This window comes from Amphiura filiformis, chromosome 10 (genome assembly GCF_039555335.1).
Source record: "Amphiura filiformis chromosome 10, Afil_fr2py, whole genome shotgun sequence".
NCBI classification, from domain to species: Eukaryota; Metazoa; Echinodermata; class Ophiuroidea; order Amphilepidida; family Amphiuridae; genus Amphiura; species Amphiura filiformis.
The window spans coordinates 2,080,981-2,100,620 of record NC_092637.1 but is presented as its reverse complement, the minus strand read 5'-3'; the positions used below and the strand labels follow the sequence as shown (position 1 = coordinate 2,100,620).

At 35.0% G+C, this 19,640-nt stretch overlaps 1 protein-coding gene across 17 annotated transcripts in view; it reads right to left on the bottom strand.

Annotated features, from left to right (window-relative positions):
* Positions 1-18,838, bottom strand: part of LOC140162407 (uncharacterized) — a 334,104-nt gene extending 315,266 nt beyond the window's left edge. For 11 of the 17 annotated variants that reach the window (XM_072185611.1, XM_072185613.1, XM_072185610.1 and 8 more), the window contains exon 1: positions 18,184-18,835. In XM_072185611.1, coding sequence (XP_072041712.1) covers positions 18,184-18,225 — 42 coding nt within the window. In that variant the 5' untranslated portion in view covers positions 18,226-18,835. Of the gene's footprint in view, positions 1-18,183 lie in introns of all 17 variants that reach the window. The other 6 variants (XM_072185625.1, XM_072185621.1, XM_072185624.1 and 3 more) reach the window with 3 other exon arrangements.
* Positions 18,839-19,640: the final 802 nt, after the last annotated feature.

The following is a 19,640-nucleotide window of genomic DNA, read 5'->3' as shown; positions in this document are numbered from 1 at the left end:
AACTATGGTCAGAAATTGGCCTAAAGCAGTTTAAATACATTGGTGAATATTGCACCATGAAGTTTTATTTCCAGAGGTTATTTCAAAGACGGCTCATCTGCAATCGCTGCCAGATGTCAAATTGTTACACGTGTACACTATAGAATACTATAGAATGCAGAAATTGTTAAATATCTAGAAGGCAGCTATTCCTGATAGCCTATTCTTTCCTACTAAGCTTGACAATCTGCCTAAGAGCGATAACTCCTTAATGAAACAGGGTGAGACATGTTCTAAGGACTTGAATAAAAATGGCAGACGTTCGCATCATACAATATTATGATGAATTATCCATGTGGTCATGTGTGTAGTATGATATATCAGGTTTTATCATTACTAATATATCGCTCTATAAAACGACACCATCCTGTCAGCTCGGTGACAATTTAGTGGATCGCGTGTACTGAACATGATATCGAATTATTTGGAATATTATTTTTTTAATGAAATTTACGTAGCGCAATAGCAATTGCATGTTTATACAATAATATTGTAAGGGGTGCCAGTACAAGTATTTAAAATAACATAAATAATATTATGTATTGTATATATTGAAATAAAAAATATTGCAATTCATGCTTGGCTGTCGGATTCAATGACCGCAGCTAGGATTTTCCCAGGGGGAGGACAAAGAGGAAGGGGGATTTGACAAACATAAGATAAAGAAACTTGTTCCATGGGAATTCCCCTTTACCTACACCACTAACACAGACTACGTTAGCCGGCGCGACATATTGATATACTATAAAAAAAACATACGGTCGTGAATAATACATAATGTTGTTGACTGAAGTATATTATCTCCTTTACGCCTCGGCATTTACCCATTTTTTTCTTCCGACATACATACATAATTTCCTGAACATCCTTATTCTGCTTTTGATATCTAGACTAAGTATAGCTAAGCTTCATTTCTATCCCATTAAGTTAAAGAGCCGGTAAGTATAACTAGTAAACAGATAACGCCTGTATACTGAATCAAACTTACAGTATCTACACATAGTTGGAGGCACAGATGATTTACGTTTCTTATTTATCGCAATTATGAAAGTTGCTTACCGAAAAAAAGAAGCTTTCATTTAGTTTATTCCTTGACGTATTCAGCCAATCAATCTATTCTCAAAGTAAAAAAAGTATCTCCCAATGATGCATCTGTGCGTGTAAATTTTTATTTGCTCGGTCAAAAGAAATAACAGTAGTTACAACAGACTGGCGGCTCTTTGCGGATGTCGTGTCATGAAAACGTTATTTTAATAATTACGCATCGGTAACATTTGATTTCTGGTAGACCATTTCCACTAATAAACACCATGCAATCGGACCTTGAATGTGCCAAAACTATTCAATAGTCGAGTAGTATTTTTCATATATTTTAATTTATTAGACTATTACCATGTTAACTAACGCTACTAAATCCATATTGAACTATGTTATTATACAAATAATTATAATATACAAATCCCCCATGTATGATAAACAATTTTGTAAATTATTCAATATATTGGATGATTAATTTAATAAAATAGTAGCAACCAAAAGAATAAGTTAGAATGAAAATGAATTATGTGCATTTACCACGGTTATAAGGACTTTCATATCTGTATAATATTTGTATGTAAATGAAATAGTATCTAGAGCATTTGTTAATATATTGAAGTGGTCTATCCAACATCAGAGGGTCATATGAACCAATAACAACTTGAAGCAATTCTTATATTCTCATATATTTTCATAGAACATATGTTATTCTATAACTATGGTCAGAAATTGGCCTATAGCAGTTTAAATACAATCGTGAATATTGCACCATGAAGTTTTATTTCCAGGGGTTAGTGCAAAGAAGGCCCATCGCTGCCAGATGTTATATTTCTACATTATACACACTATAGAATACTATAGAATGCACAAATTGTTAAATATATAGAAGGCAGCCATTGCTGATAGAGCCTTCTTTTCCTACTAAGCTTGACAATCTGCCTAAGAGCGATGACTCCTTAATGAAACAGGGTGAGACATGTTCCAAGGACTTGACTAAAAATGGCAGACGTTTGCATCATACAATATTATGATGAATTATCCATGTGGTCATGTGTGTAGTATGATATATCATGTTTTAACATTACTAATATATCGCTCTATAAAACGACACCATCCTGTCAGCTCGGTGACAATTTAGTGGATCGCATGTACTGAACATGATATCGAATTATTTTGCTTATTATTTTTCAATGAAATTTACGTAGCGTAATAGCAATTGCATGTTATATACAATAATATTGTAAGGGGTGCCAGTACAAGTATTTAAAATAACATAAATAATATTATGTATTGTATAAATTGAAATAAAAAATAATTGTAATTCATGCTTGGCTTTTGGATTCAATGATCGCAGATAGGATTTTTTCCAGGGGGAGGACAAAGAGGAAGGGGGATTTGACAAACAAAAGATAAAGAAGTTGTTCTATGGGAATTCCCCTTTACCTACACCACTAACACAGACTACGTTAGCCGGCGCGACATATTGATATATAAAACAACATACGGTCGTGAATAATACATAATGTTGTTGACTGAGGTATATTATCTCCTTTACGCCTCGGCATTTACCCATTTTTTTTCTTCCGACATAGATCCATATTTTCCAGAACATCCTTATTCTGCTTGTGATATCTAGACTAAGTATAGCTAAGCTTCATTTATATCCCATTAAGTTAAAGAGCAGCTAAGTATAACTAGTAAACAGATAACGCCTGTATAATGAGTCAAACTTGCAGTATCTACAAATACCGTAAACGTTCGCCTAATGGCGCTATGGAGTTCATGGAAATGAGAGAGCGCCATCCCTGTAAAAGCCGACTATTATCACTGATCATTAAGGGTACGTGTAGTTAAAGGGTGAAACCTATCGACACATACAATTATGAACAAGATCGAACAAACTTGTTCATGATAATGCGGTATTCATTCACCTGATACGTTGTGGCCCAGTGAGCAGAGCAATAGACTATAGTGCGAGGATAAAGAGAACTTGTGGAGAAGATTGATGGTTCGAATCTCATCAGATTATGATGTCTGTCAATGTTTTTTTTTTCTGATTTGGGACATTTTATTCTCTATTTTCTTGATTTTATCTTTAACATTGTTTATATAATTTTATTATTTTATCTTGTATGTGTCTTTTTTCATGATTCTTTGTTTTTATCGTTTCATTTCAATCAAATGTTGTAATGAACCTATTTGAGTGTATAGGCATTTGTTATGTGTGTGAGACGAACTGTCGCGTGCGACAAGTCTTTCAATTCGCGCGAGTGTCCTTGCCTATGCATCAGTGGTCATAAGAGGAATATCATTTTATTCGAAGGGGGGGGTCCCAAATATACGGGGGTCATAAAGTCTTGGAAAGAATAATAGGAGGGCGTCATGACCAAAATGTAGGGAGTCACACGATGACCACAGAAAGTGTGTTATTTTATTCAAAAAGACTGATTTCAATACAATTTTGGGGTTTGGGATCATAAAATTTTTGTTGCCGAAATAGGGTGCGCAATTTTATTGACGCAGGCTTTTTGTAAATTTGGGACCCCCCTTCCGAAAAAAATGATAGCCCTCTAAGAGGATTCAAAAGATAACCTCTGCCCCAATAATCCCTAGCTATATTTGTTTGAAACTGTTCCACCGTCGGAGGATGTATCATAATAGGCTCAGTCTTCAAATGATATAAATAAAATTTGAATGAGTGAACGAACAAAATCATACAACGACCAACTGAATAGAGGCTGTGCATATAACCACCATGATATGACGTATCATCCCGTAAATATGGCGGACTACTCAAATGCATTCAACAAAAGCATGATTGCATCTACCGCGACAGTTCGTCTCACAAACATAACAAAATGCACTACGATCAAATAGGTTGATGACAACATTTGATTGAATGGACTGCACTGCGCCATCATTACGGGGAAGAAACTGGTTCAAATCCTTTGTTTGGAGCCAATCGATAAACCCAAGGCCTCTATAGCTATCATTGAATACTGGCTAGGATTCCACAACACAATGAGAACATGTTATAAGGCACTTTGGAAGGCACACAATACCCCAATGGCTTTCCATATTATGTGCACTCAACAACTATTCAGTATCGAAGCCCGGTATCGAAGTTACGTAATGTTACTATATGTCAGTTAACGGGATCACGCGCTTAAGTAATGAACCACGATCGAAACAATCAGTACACAAAAAAGGCATACCAAAATAGCGTGATCGTAATGATCGCCATACAAACAGTGCTTGGTTCCGATACCATCACGGAGTTACGTAACTACTTCGTGGTCTGATAGTTATATGATCAATGGTCTGATCTACTTGGGTTCGATCCTTTTAAGAAAAGAAAAAATTAGTTGATCATTTATAATGCATAAATGAATAAAGAAATGTAGTTACACAATTTGAAACATTGAGGCCGTTCTATTTTTCAAAGGTCATTTAACTGTTAAATGTAGTGGAATATATCACGCATTGATAGGTAGCAGGTGGAGCAAATTTTATCAGCGGTTTTTGTTGCGTTTGTTCGCAGTGCCTATTTATCTAAAAAAATAAGAAAATTAAAATTAAATTAAAAAAAATTCACAATATTCGTTCGTAAAATGGGGTCAAAATCCAAAAACATTTCTTGACCCTTCTTCACATAAAAGTGGGGGCAGAAATCAAGATTCGAACAAGTACCATTCACCATTCAAGGCGCACCCTCTACCGACTGAGCTAACGGGTCAGACAATAGAAGGGTGTAATTTTGAACTGAAGAATATTAAAAAATATGAAGAAATTACAATGTTATAAAAAGATTTACCAAAATGAGTTAGGTATAACGTATGAATCGATTTACAAATTAAGTCCAATGGCACTTTGAGAAAGAATACCTGAAGAAACCCCAAAACATTTGCTGCTCTAGCAACTAACCTAGTGACCTAAAGTATTGGGTCATGTCACGATATTTTTTCTGAGGCATTATGTCCAGGTTGCTCAATTTAACATACACGTGTCCTTAATGCTGTTGAGATTTTACAAGGATGGCGCTCTCACATTTCTAAGAATCCAAAAGCGCCATTAGGCGAACGTTTACGGTAGTTGGAGGCACAGATGATTTACGTTTCTTATTTATCGCAATTATGAAAGTTGCTTACTGAAAAAAGAAGCCTTCATTTAGTTTATTCTTTGACGTTTTCAGCCGATGAATCTATTCTCAAAGTAAAAAAGTATCTCCAAATGATGCACCTGTGCTTGTAAATTTTTATTTGCTCGGTCAAAAGAAATAAAAGTAGTTACAACAAACTGGCGGCTCTTTGCGTATATCATGTCATGAAAACGTTATTTTAATAATTGAAGACCTGAGTTACGTATAGTTTCTTAGGGTTTTTATAATGTTTAATACATGTTCCAGGGTGAAAACATCATGAAAGGTTGTGAAAGATTTGTTTTGGCCCTGAACATGTATAAAACATTACCAAACTATACAATACTATACGTAACTTTAGTGTATACATGTTGAGGGGCCAAGTGGACTTACGGTCTTCTTGCGCTCAGGTCTTCAATTACACATCGGTAACATTGCTCTCTGGTAGACCATTTCCACTAATAAACACCATGCAATCTGACCTTGAATGTGCCAAAACTATTCAATAGTTGAGTAGTATTTTTATACATTTTAATTTATTAGACTAAAACATGTAAACCAAAGCTACTAAATCCATATTTCACTATGTTATTATACAAATAATTATAATATACAAATCCCCCGTGTATGCTAAACAATTTTGTGAATTATTCAATATATTGGATGATTAATTTAATAAAATAGTAGCAACCAAAAGAATAAGTTAGAATAAAAATGAATTATGTGCATTTACCACGGCTATAAGGACTTTCATTTTTGAATATTTGTATATAAATTCAAGAGTATCTAGAGCATTTGTTAATACATTGAAGTGGTCTATCCAACATCAGAGGGTCATATGAACCAATAACAACTTGAAGCAATTCTTATATTCTCATATATTTTCATAGAACACATGTTATTCTATAACTATGGTCAGAAATTGGCCTAAAGCAGTTTAAATATATTGGTGAATATTGCACCATGAAGTTTTATTTCCAGGGGTTAGTGCAAAGAAGGCCCATCGCTGCCAGATGTTATATTTCTACATTATACACACTATAGAATACTATAGAATGCAGAAATTGTTAAATGTCTAGAAGGCAGCCATTGTTGATAGAGCCTTCTTTTCCTACTAAGCTTGACAATCTGCCTAAGAGCGATGACTCCTTAATGAAACAGGGTGAGACATGTTCCAAGGACTTGAATAAAAATGGCAGACGTTGGCATCATACAATATTATGATGAATTATCCATGTGGTCATGTGTGTAGTATGATATATCAGGTTTTATCATTACTAATATATCGCTCTATAAAACGACACCATCCGGTCACAATTTAGTGGATCGCATGTACTGAACATGATATCGAATTATTTTGCTTATTATTTTTCAATGAAATTTACGTAGCGCAATAGCAAATGCATGTTATATCCAATAATATTGTAAGGGATGCCAGTACAAGTATTTAAAATAACATAAATAATATTATGTATTGTATAAATTGAAATAAAAAAATGATTGCAATTCATGCTTGGCTTTTGGATTCAATGATCGCAGCTAGGATTTTTTCCAGGGGGAGGACAAAGAGAAAGGGGGATTTGACAAACATAAGATAAAGAAAGTTGTTCTATGGGAATTCCCCTTAATACCTACAGCACTAAACAAAGACTATGTTAGCCGGCGCGACATATTGATATATAAAACAACATACGGTCGTGAATAATACATAATGTTGTTGACTGAGGTATATTATCTCCTTTACGCCTCGGCATTTACCCATTATTTTCTTCCGACATAGATACATAATTTCCTGAACATCCTTATTCTGCTTTTGATATCTAGACTAAGTATAGGTAAGCTTCATTTCTATCCCATTAAGTTAAAGAGCAGCTAAGTATAACTAGTAAACAGATAACGCCTGTACACTGAGTCAAACTTGCAGTATCTACAAATAGTTGGAGGCACAGATGATTTACGTTTCTTATTTATCGCAATTATAAAAGTTGCTTACTGAAAAAAAGAAGCTTTCATTTAGTTTATTCTTTGACGTTTACAGCCAATCAATCTATTCTCAAAGTAAAAAGGTAAATTTTTATTTGCTCGGTCAAAAGAAATAACAGTATTTACAACAGACTGGCGGCTCTTTGCGGATGTCGTGTCATGAAAACGTTATTTTAATGATTACACATCGGTAACATTGATTTCTGGTAGACCATGTCCACTAAAAAACACCATGCAATCGGACCTTGAATGTGCCCAAACTATTCAATAGTCGAGTAGTATTTTTTATACATTTTAATTTATTAGACTATTACCATGTAAACCAAAGCTACTAAATCCATATTAAACTATGTTATTATACAAATAATTATAATATACAAATCCCCCATGTATGCTAAACAATTGTGTGAATTATTCAATATATTAATTTAATAAAATAGTAGAAACCAAAAGAATAAGTTAGAATAAAAATGAATTATGTGCATTTACCACGGCTATAAGGACTTTCATTTTTGAATATTTGTATATAAATTCAAGAGTATCTAGAGCATTTGTTAATATATTGAAGTGGTCTATCCAACATCAGAGGGTCATATGAACCAATAACAACTTGAAGCAATTCTTATATTCTCATATATTTTCATAGAACATATGTTATTCTATAACTATGGTCAGAAATTGGCCTAAAGCAGTTTAAATACATTGGTGAATATTGCACCATGAAGTTTTATTTTTAGGGGTTAGTGCAAAGAAGGCCCATCGCTGCCAGATGTTATATTTCTACATATACACACTATAGAATACTATAGAATGCACAAATTGTTAAATATATAGAAGGCAGCCATTGCTGATAGAGCCTTCTTTTCCTACTAAGCTTGACAATCTGCCTAAGAGCGATGACTCCTTAATGAAACAGGGTGAGACATGTTCTAAGGACTTGACTAAAAATGGCAGACGTTCGCATCATACAATATTATGATGAATTATCCATGTGGTCATGTGTGTAGTATGATATATCTTGTTTTATCATTACTAATATATCGCTCTATAAAACGACACTATCCTGTCAGCTCGGTGACAATTTAGTGGATCGCATGTACTGAACATGATATCAAATTATTTTGCTTATTATTTTTCAATGAAATTTACGTAGCGCAATAGCAATATCATGTTATATACAATAATATTGTAAGGGGTGCCAGTACAAGTATTTGAAATAACATAAATAGTATTATGTATTGTATAAATTGAAATAAAAAAATATTGCAATTCATGCTTGGCTTTTGGATTCAATGATCGCAGCTAGGGTTTTCCCAGGGGGAGGACAAAGAGGAAGGGGGATTTGACAAACATAAGATAAAGAAACTTGTTCCATGGGAATTCCCCTTTACCGACACCACTAACAAAGACTACGTTAGCCGGCGCGACATATTGATATACTATAAAACAACATACGGTCGTGAATAATACATAATGTTGTTGACTGAAGTATATTATCTCCTTTACGCCTCGGCATTTACCCATTTTTTTCTTCCGACATAGATACATAATTTCCTGAACATCCTTATTATGCTTTTGATATGTAGACTAAGTATAGCTAAGCTTCATTTCTATCCCATTAAGTTAAAGAGCAGCTAAGTATAACTAGTAAACAGATAACGCCTGTATACTGGGTCAAACTGGCAGTATCTACAAATAGTTGGAGGCACAGATGATTTACGTTTCTTATTTATCGCAATTATGAAAGTTGCTTACCGAAAAAAAGAAGCTTTCATTTAGTTTATTCTTTGACGTTTTTAGCCAATCAATCTATTCTCAAAGTAAAAAGGTATCTCCCAATGATGCATCTGTGCTTGTAAATTTTTATTTGCTCGGTCAAAAGAAATAACAGTATTTACAACAGACTGGCGGCTATTTGCGGATGTCGTGTCATGAAAACGTTATTTTAATAATTACGCATCGGTAACATTGATTTCTGGTAGACCATTTCCACTAATAAACACCATGCAATCGGACCTTGAATGTGCCCAAACTATTCAATAGTCGAGTAGTATTTTTTATACATTTGAATTTATTAGGCTAAACCATGTAAACCAAAGCTACTAAATCCATATTGTACTATGTTATTATACAAATAATTATAATATACATATCCCTCGTGTATGCTAAACAATTTTGTGAATTATTCAATATATTGGATGATTAATTTAATAAAATAGTAGGAACCAAAAGAATAAGTTAGAATGAAAATGAATTATGTGCATTTAACACGGTTATAAGGAATTTCATTTCTGCATATTTGTATGTAAATGAAATAGTATCTAGAGCATTTGTTAATACATTGAAGTGGTCTATCCAACATCAGAGGGTCATATGAACCAATAACAACTTGAAGCAATTCTTATATTCTCATATATTTTCATAGAACATATGTTATTCTATAACTATGGTCAGAAATGGGCCTAAAGCAGTTTAAAAACATTGGTGAATATTGCACCATGAAGTTTTATTTTTAGGGGCTAGTGCAAAGAAAGCTCATCTGCAATCGCTGCCAGATGTCATAGTTCTACATATATACACTATATAATACTATAGAAAGCAGAAATTGTTAAATGTCTAGAAGGCAGCCATTGTTGATAGAGCCTTCTTTTCCTACTAAGCTTGACAATCTGCCTAAGAGCGATGACTCCTTAATGAAACAGGGTGAGACATGTTCCAAGGACTTGAATAAAAATGGCAGACGTTTGCATCATACAATATTATGATGAATTATCCATGTGGTCATGTGTGTAGTATGATATATCAAGTTTTATCATTACTAATATATCGCTCTATAAAACGACACCATCCTGTCAGCTCGGTGACAATTTAGTGGATCGCATATACTGAACATGATATCGAATTATTTAGAATATTCATTTTCAATGAAATATACATAATGTGATGAAAAATGCATGTTCTATACATTGTATTGCATCATTAATTTATTAAGTGCGAGTACAAGTATTTATTTAAATAACATAAATAATTTAAAGTATAAATAAAATCTGATAACTATTCACATTGAGCACGAAGATTCACTTATATTAATTAATAGATAATAAGGACCAGTGGCGCAGCCAGGAATTTTTAGGAGTGGGTAATGGGAGAAGAGGGGGTGGGGACGGGGCAAGATGACTTTTTAAAATTTCGCAATACTGCAAAAACTATCCTAAATGCATATAGTCAATAACAAGCTTTTATTCCATTATTTCCAGTATTCTCTTGCAAAAGATAAAGATAAACCATGGGTAGACAAAATGTATACTACTTTGCCTCCCTACAACATTAAATTTGGCTGATTTCAACATTGATTTTATATTTCAAAGTCAACCAGCAACTCTGAATATCTCTGTTTATGGCTCTCAGATACTCCCAAAGTGCGTTGTTTTCACAAAAGCACATTTTATGACAAAAGACGGTGACGCCGCTCTATGCTGAAAATGGCACCCTTTTCGACACCTATTTTGGACGCAGTACGCAACAAGTCACATAGTGAATGACCCCCGGGGATTCAATGTTGCAGGATGAAGAAGCCGTACATCACAACAGATGAGTACCAAGCATATTGACACAGCATGTATCATTATAGCAAATTATTTGTTCCGGTGAGATTGTCATTATAGATATCATTTACGCCATCGTATTGTTCACATGGCGTGACACAGATGTTATTATTTTCATGAACATCGATCATATTCTGCTCTGAATATGCTACCTACTCATATATGCTCATCTGGCAGGACAAAGTTCTTTGACCCAACGCACTAACTCCACACCGTGAGGTCAAATTTTAGCCTATTGGTATATGGGTTTATTGAACTATGACGTGAAAATGAGATCATTTTGACTCATAGTGATACAAAATGAACATGGGCTATTCTAGTTGAAATCCATACACCCCGTATGGAAGACATGATTTTAATATCCCACGCAGGTAGTGTGAATTTCAACTGGAGTTACCTGAATGGGTGACAAAATTTGAAATTTACAACCCCTGTGTGGGAGATTAAATTTATGTCTTCAATAACGGGTGTATGGAATTCAACTGGAATAGGCCAATGAATTTCACGGATGATAAAAAGTAAACAGACGAATTAATGAGATGACATGTTGAATCTGGTTTGTGTACTCTTGTGTGCATTCATATCTGCCAAACAAGTATACTATCTGCAGATAACATATACTGCATTATTACATTACTGGTATGATTGAAATATATTTCCTGCCTGGATGTTACGCATTTTATTATCTTCAGTTTTTCCAGTAACTTACATCAAAGAAAGAAAACTTTCTTAGCTTTATAAACAGTAAATTTCATAAATGTTGGTAATTTACTTTTGGAGAAAATGTAAAATTACCATATGCTCAATTTTCCAAGAAAATGGATATTACATATCCAGTTTATATCCACATTGTACTATGTACAGCACAAACAAATTGTGCTGCAGTTTGCATCAGAAAATAAGGGTGTACTAGCCTTGCAGCCACTAAATTGACATCGGTGATCAACTTCTGGAGACAAATGAAGACCTGAGCGCAAGAAGACCGTAAGTCTACTTGGCCCTTCAACATGTATACACTAAAGTTACGTATAGTTTCATAGGGCGAATTTCTCGATAGGAGTCTTAGTAAGCCTTAGGCTTAAGGTGGCCTTGAGGCTACTAAACCTAGCCTGCTCTCGAAGCCCGAGTCTTAACTGTAGCCGGATTTCTTGAACGCAAATTCAAGCTGGTCTTAGTGGCCTTTCAGGCTTAACGCTTGACAACCGCGTCCCTTTCTACCAGCGACTTAATTGTATAGGCAGTTGGAGGTAGATGTGCATAAACTGTTGTCCTTCACGGTTTACCGTACTAACAAGGTTACCAGCGCAAAGACTAGCCTAGACCGGCGGTCTTGTGCTTGGGCTTACACGGTACACAACTTGATGCAAGGCTAGTATTTTTTTCTGTTTTTGTGTCTTTTATGTATTATTTTATTTCCACTTTACTTTATTATGAGTCCTGCTTGCATGAATGATACTTTTATACTTTTTACTCGACACATTAATTTTTCTTTGCATTTCCAAAAGGGTCAAACTGCAAGCCGACAGAAAAGGATACTTTGATTCCCCTAAAAGTAGGCCTAAAGCAAAAATTGTTTCACACTTCAAACAAATCATACGCATGTAAAACATTATTTAAGGATCATTTTGGTGCAAAAACAAAAACATAACCAAGCATTTGACAACCGATCGTGCGTGCTATCTACTGCTGATATTTTCATGTTCTATTTGCGAATTTAGCATGAGTGCATAGTTTAATATGATGATGATGATGATGATGATGATGATGATGATGATGATGATGATGATGATGATGATGATGATGACGAAAGCAAGGTGTCCGATAATAAATCTCAGGCAAAAAAGAGGAAAGCATGGGAGCAAGTTTATGTGGAACGTCAAGGTTTTTGGACATCTCAAATATGGGGGGAGGGGCACTTCTTGTAGCAAAATATCGTTACTAAATTGTTGAACATGAAGGAGAAGGTTGCTCCTATTTGTTGACCGTTACAAGTTCAAGCAGATCAGTAAGCCTTAAAACATTGCCTTTACTGAATCGGCAGCGCGATTTAAATTTGGTATCCGAATACTTCAGAAAAGGATCATTCCTCTCCTGAAGACGCTCACAACAGCAAGTTGACGTCGAAGATTGCGTCTCGCTCTAAAAGAAAGTTCATCATTCAAAATGAGTAGGCATTATAGCAACAGCAGGTGTAACTGACTCGAATGAACACTAAAATAAAATGGTGAAATGTTCAACTAAATCGAACAATAATTATTACTTAGGTGTAGGCCTACTCTCTATGTTGAATGAAAGACAGCATCTGTTTCGATTTCTCAAAAATATGAGAGAACAACTTTGCGTTACAATTTAAGCAATTTGTCAGTTGAAATAGTCCACGGCTTACGACCTAAGACCTGCTCTAAAGCAGGGCCAAGAAAAGCCGCTGTAAGCCTGGCCTAACAGGCTTGCGTAGACTACGGCTACAGAAGACTGATTTCGAGAAACGCAAATTTTACCGAAGCCTGGGGCTAATCCTACAAGCCTGGCCCACAGGCTAACGAAGCCTCGAGGCTATGGTAGCCGTGCTTCGGGGAACGTGTTTTCAGTTAAGCCTGGTCTTACGACCTCTTAAGCCTTGCGGCTAGACTAGCCAACTGCTAAGCCACCCGTCGAGAAATTCGCCCTTAGGGTTTTATAATGTTTAATATTCTTAATGGCACTACTTTCCCTAACCTAACATAACATATAACCTAAATCCTAATCGTTAAATCTAAATAATAATGACTATAACATCGTTAGTCCTATGTCCACCTATATGCGGCGTAAAAAACAAGACATTGTCATTGATTAATAACTGACTATAATTATAATAACATAAACCTACCCATATTCCTAGGCCTGACCTAGACACTAATCCTAACACTGACTATAATCATAACCTAACACTACCCATAACACTAACCGTAACTCGAATGACAACGCCAGACCTAAGAAAAACTCTAACATTAAATTCCCTAAACCGTAACTTGAAGACATGGCCCCTCAACATGTATACACTAAAGTTACGTATAGTTTCTTAGGGTTTTATAATGTTTAATACATGTTCCAGGGTGAAAACATCATGAAAGGCTGTGAAAGATTGGTTTTGGCCCCTGAACATGTATAAAACATTACGAAACTATACGCAACTTTAGTGTATACATGTCGAGGGGCCAAATGGACTTACGGTCTTCTTGCACTCAGGTCTTCACTTTAACCCTTTTCCGAATAATGACCCTTCGGACAAACAGTTTTCCCATTTTAATTCCTTCATATTTTAAATGGTGCTGAAAATGTTATTTTAATATATTACACTTCTGTAAAATATATTTGTGGCAGTGCATTTGCACTAATGAATATAAACACCATGGAATTAGCCTTGAACGCGCCAATACTAATCAATACAGGAGTAGTAATTTTTATATATTTTAATTGATTCGACTAAACCAAAATTAATAAATCCATATTGCACTATGTTATTTTACAAATAAAATAATATAAAAATCCTGGATCATATGATAAATTATTTCGTCCATTATTTAATATTTTCGATGAATTTAGTTGTAGCTTTATAAGCCTATTAAGGACATGGATTAAGCGGTTATTGGCATTTAAATATAACACGTTTTATACATTAAAGTAGGTCACTTGTCTGACCTTATCTCAATAAAAAATACCAAAAAATAAAATAAATAGCTAGCGCCGTGACGACTGGTTGACGATGCTTCTGTCGAAACAACCATATCTCGTTCAGTTACAGCTAATTTATTTCAGTTAGTTACGAAACAGTTCTGTTAGGTAAATAGTGGAAAACACATGAATGCGATGCAGTATTATGTAAATATGAATTTGCCTTCTATATGGTGAAATGCCTATGCATAAAACGGCGCCCCATTCGCCTAATCCGATATTACCGAGGTATTTCCAATTTTAGTCTATCTGAGCTTCCGCGGTAAAATAAAATCTGATCTAACCACCTGGGTAATGTGTAGATTTACACTCACTTTGCAGGCTTGGAATACAGCCGCATTTATTTCATGCGAATCGGTATTATTTGTTAAAGATTTTGTCTTTATCATGCAGAGATGGTAAAATAAGCTCATATTTTGTTACTGAATGACTCAATATTAACCTATAAGCTGTGTTATTTAACCTGGTTTATATTTTTATAACTTATATTATGGGTAACTAACACTGGTATTGTCGACTATTCAACCTACTAACGTGGGTTAACAGCGATATTATATCCATTCATATTGGATTTAGCTTGTGCATATGAAAGTTGATTGTATATTGGTTACTTGATTAAGGAGCCTGTCAGAACTATTTTAGAACTATCCTTAAGGGTATCTATTCATATCTTGGCTTAAAGAGGCATGGTCCAATTTTTCATGTTCTATTTTCTTTCTTACATTCAGGTCTAACATTAAATAATTATGATTCTAATATTTAAGTTGTATTGCTACAGCAGTTTTGATATGAGAGGTAAACATTTGTATACCTTAGGGACCGATCGTTATTTACGGCAGGGGGGAATGGGTGTTTTGGCAAAATATCGACAAAAATTTCGCGTTCCCCCTCGCGTCCGCTCAAAATTTTCGCGTTCCCCCTTGTTTTCCCAAATTTCTCCATTTAAAATTTAACAATCCCCCTCCTGGTTCAACTAAAATTTCAGGTTCCCCCCTCAAGACCACAAAAAATTTCATGTTCCCCCTAAATTTACCCATTCCCCCCTGCCATAAATAACGATCGCTCCCTTATATAGGTTGATTCGGATAAGAATGGACCACCTATATTAAGTATGTTTAAATGAATACAACACAATATATTTACATGAATTGTGGCAAAACTGTACTTTTATTTGAAGTTTATGAACTGAAGAACAGAATGTTGTTAATGAACTTTCCTCTCCCTGGTTCTCTATCACTTTGCGGCAGCGATTCTTCCTCCCGCGATCTCCCTCGAGAAGATTTGGAAGAATCGTAGGACCTCCCAATTTCACATAATCCCGTGCATCCTTGATTTTTTGACCAGCATGTTCTTGTTTGTGGCTAGTGGGGGACAGTAGACTTTCTCTTCCATTATGGACCACACATTTTCATCTGGATTGAGGTCAGGGGTGTTTTTTGGCCAAAAATCCTTGTCCCATTATGAGGGAAATATGTGACTATTTTTCCTTTAAATCAAAGATTCAACCGGAAGTTATTTGTTCACACTACATAAAATGGTCTGAAAATGAAAAATATTGCTCCAATTTCACGGAGAATGTTTCTACATGGAGGCTGACATGTTGTCTTGAAAATGCATTGATACCCAGATGTTTAGTGCTAACAATAACTACCTGAAGGCACCATAACTGATCATCTGCCTAGTCCATACTTATCCGAATCACCCTATATGCCCCTTATGATAGTACATACACTCGCGGTGTTGTTACCACTTAATTACTTTGTACTTTAAATTACCTTGTCTTTAAAACAAATTGAGTACCATGAGTATGTTATGAAATGCATCTTGTTGCTTCACACTCGTAGTATCATGGCTCAATGCAAAACGAAATAAGCATATATTGTGTCACAGTCCAGAATAACCGATTCCCAAGACATATTTTAAGACGTAATCAAATGTTCTACTAGCATTTAAGTCTATCTGTGTTGGTAGACATCATACTTTAGATTTTTAAGCATTTGATCTTACCACAAGATTATACGTGCCTCAAACTTTCGATCGTAATTTCGACCTGCATCGGGAGATTTGCAACCCAACCCAAGTGTCCTAAAGGTCACTGATCCCGAACTTTGGTTTGCCAATCTCCCAGTGAAGGTCGACGTTACGCCCGAATATTTGAGGCACGTCTAATCTTGTGTTGAGATCAAAAGCTTTATATTCTAAATTATAAAATTATTGCCATTATTGTTGTGGATAATCCAATGTTGTTTGTTTTTCAACTTTAAAGGCAGTATATCAGTCACTTGCTATAAATGATTAGAAATCGTATTAGATTATTTGTTTTGCATTTTTGTTATATTATGAAAGTAGGCTATAATGTCTGCTAATAGTCTGCAAGTGATACGACCAAAACAGCCTAGTAAGGATATAATTGGATGACATTAAAGTGTTGAAAGCTTCTCTACTAACAGCAAAGACCAACTGAATGGAGCGTATTTTTCAGCACGTTCGCATTTTTCCTTTCAGTAAATTGATTTTGTAGACTGTTCGTTCACTTTAAAGCTATTCTTAAATACTAGTATATCAAATAGGTTTATTCTTCCGGAGTGATTACTGATAACATATATATCTTCCATATATCTTCCATCGAATTATGCCCTCTGAAGTAAACATACATTTATGTCGTTTACATGTAGAAACTGCTTCTTTTTTTTTCTTCTTTTTTTTTTGTTACTTTGTCTCTTTCCTACTTCTTTATTTGGGTGGGTATAATTCAATTCCTAACGCTAGAGTTTCATTTTTCCGTGATGAAAACCTAACTTTGTGATTAAGATACTGCTTAACCGTCATAGTTTAGACACTTATATAAACCTTCCTCTGAGAACCTTACCCTTAAGGTTAATGGTGTGGCAGTCTTTATACGATAACATTTTGCCAATTGCTTCAATAGTGACATTATGTTACAGATGTAGCTACAAATTGTCTTTTGTTAAGGATAACTTGTTTTACATTATCAAGCTTAAAGGCCTATTCAGTGATTTGTTCATCCTGATGATCGTAAAAATGATCAAAATTCAAATTGTGGTAGATTTGTCATTGTCATAGATGTGCTAACATAGCCTGCAGTTAGTTAAGTCGAAAGCCGTGTATGAGAGACAAAATAAAACATGTTGCATGATTCTGTAATTTGTGTAATTATTGAGAGTATATAAATTAGCTGCATGTATTTCAATGGACTTTCAACTTTGTCAATAATGCTGTTTCATTGTTTTTTGACCAATTTGTTTCATTTCAGAAATACCTAATGACAATGTTAACAACTTGTACTTTCGCTGGAATCACTGAATAGGACTTTAAACCTACAATCAAGACCCAAGAAAGAAACTTTTTTCTACAAATCACTGCTTAAACAAATCCCATCTATCAACACACGTTGAGAACGCAGCTTATGTACAGCATCGGTTTGTGCGTACAAGAATAATCGCACTGTAATGTGCTTAATTGATGAGACTAAATTCAATAACAAAAAGATGAGACTAAAATTCCCTAGTGTAAGCTTAAGAAAAACTACCAGGCTGGCTGTAACGTAATTCAAACGAAACCGAACAAGCAGTATAAAGCATGCACAGTCAATACGAAAACACATTTGACAATAATAGAAAAAGAAAGAAGCGCAACGTGTAGTCTTACCTTCCTGTACTCCGAACTCATTCTTCTAGATGAACGAGACATATCAAAATCCAGGATGCTTTACGGGATACAAATATATATCAACATGAAAAAATCCAAAAATTAGATATCAGCAAACGCTTGCTCCACGTTCTGCTTTTATTATCCTTTAGTTATGAAGCTATAATCGTGTAGTATTTCACGTAGTGCAACGTACTCTTCCGCAGCAGCACATGCATACCGTTTCAGCTTTGGTTAGCCGTACGAGTTGCCAGCGCACATGTTCTTTTTACTTTTATTGTACATTCAATATTATGAAGCGTCCCATAAAAAATGATCCTAATGCAATAACAGTGTTGTGATATCGATAATTTCCCGGCGTCTCGCCACCTGTGTTTTGCACTGCATGAGTTCGCAAAGGATCCGCATATACAGCGTAAATATAATGGTGATAGCACTGGTAGCTTTTTCCCGCGATTAAACTTAACTGATAAACGGGCTATAGTCTGGAAATATATAACCTCTGTCGTTGCGGGGTACACACAAAGTATACAAGAGTGCAGATGATGCAGCGTGTAGAGTGATCATAGATAGCTCACTGTCTCGTTGTAAGAGAGTAAAGTTCAAACTGATGGCTCGGGTACTAATAATGTACTAACCATGTGCATATAAACAAGCTAGATATGATGTATTTAGGCTAGAGAGATTGATTGTTGTCATGGAGGATGCTATAAAAGTAACTGCCAACGCGTTATTGCAAAGACGGTTTAGCCTACCCAATTAATATAGTATACTAGTTGTGTGTATCACTATTATAGTTGCATTATGAAAGCGCAAATGATAGGATAGATGAAAAGATACATAGTTAACTGGGTTTGTATTATTTGTATTTAAGAATAGGACATCCAGGTATAGGAAAGATTACTTTGCTACTGAAATTGAATGATGGTCCGTTGCTAAACACAAAAGTGAATACATGCAAGAGATTGGAATAATTAATGTTGTAGACATGTAAGTAAGCTAGCCGTGATGTATTTAAAAGGTTCTTCTTCATAATTTATTAAGCCTTTTGCCTTAAGGCGTCTTCTTATTCATCATTAAATGGGCTGTTCCAGTTGAAATATATACAATGGTGACTCCATTTGAAATCCACACCCTCTGTGTGGGAGATTAAGGTCATGTCTTCCACAGGGGGTGTATGGATTCTAACTGAAATAACCCAACAAGCAAGCCATGATGTATTCAGGTTTGGGATTGATTGCAAAGAGGGTTTAGCCTACTCATTTAATATAACTTCCAGTTATATTGCATACTGCAATTGCTGCTATAAGGACAAATATTAAGAAAGAAGAATCTGAGTATTTGGCTGGGTTTTTATCTTGTTGTATTTAAGGAAAGGACATTCAGTGACACGAAAGATGACTTTTCTATTGAAATTGACAAACTGAATGTTGATAAATTAAATTGTTGACCTTTAA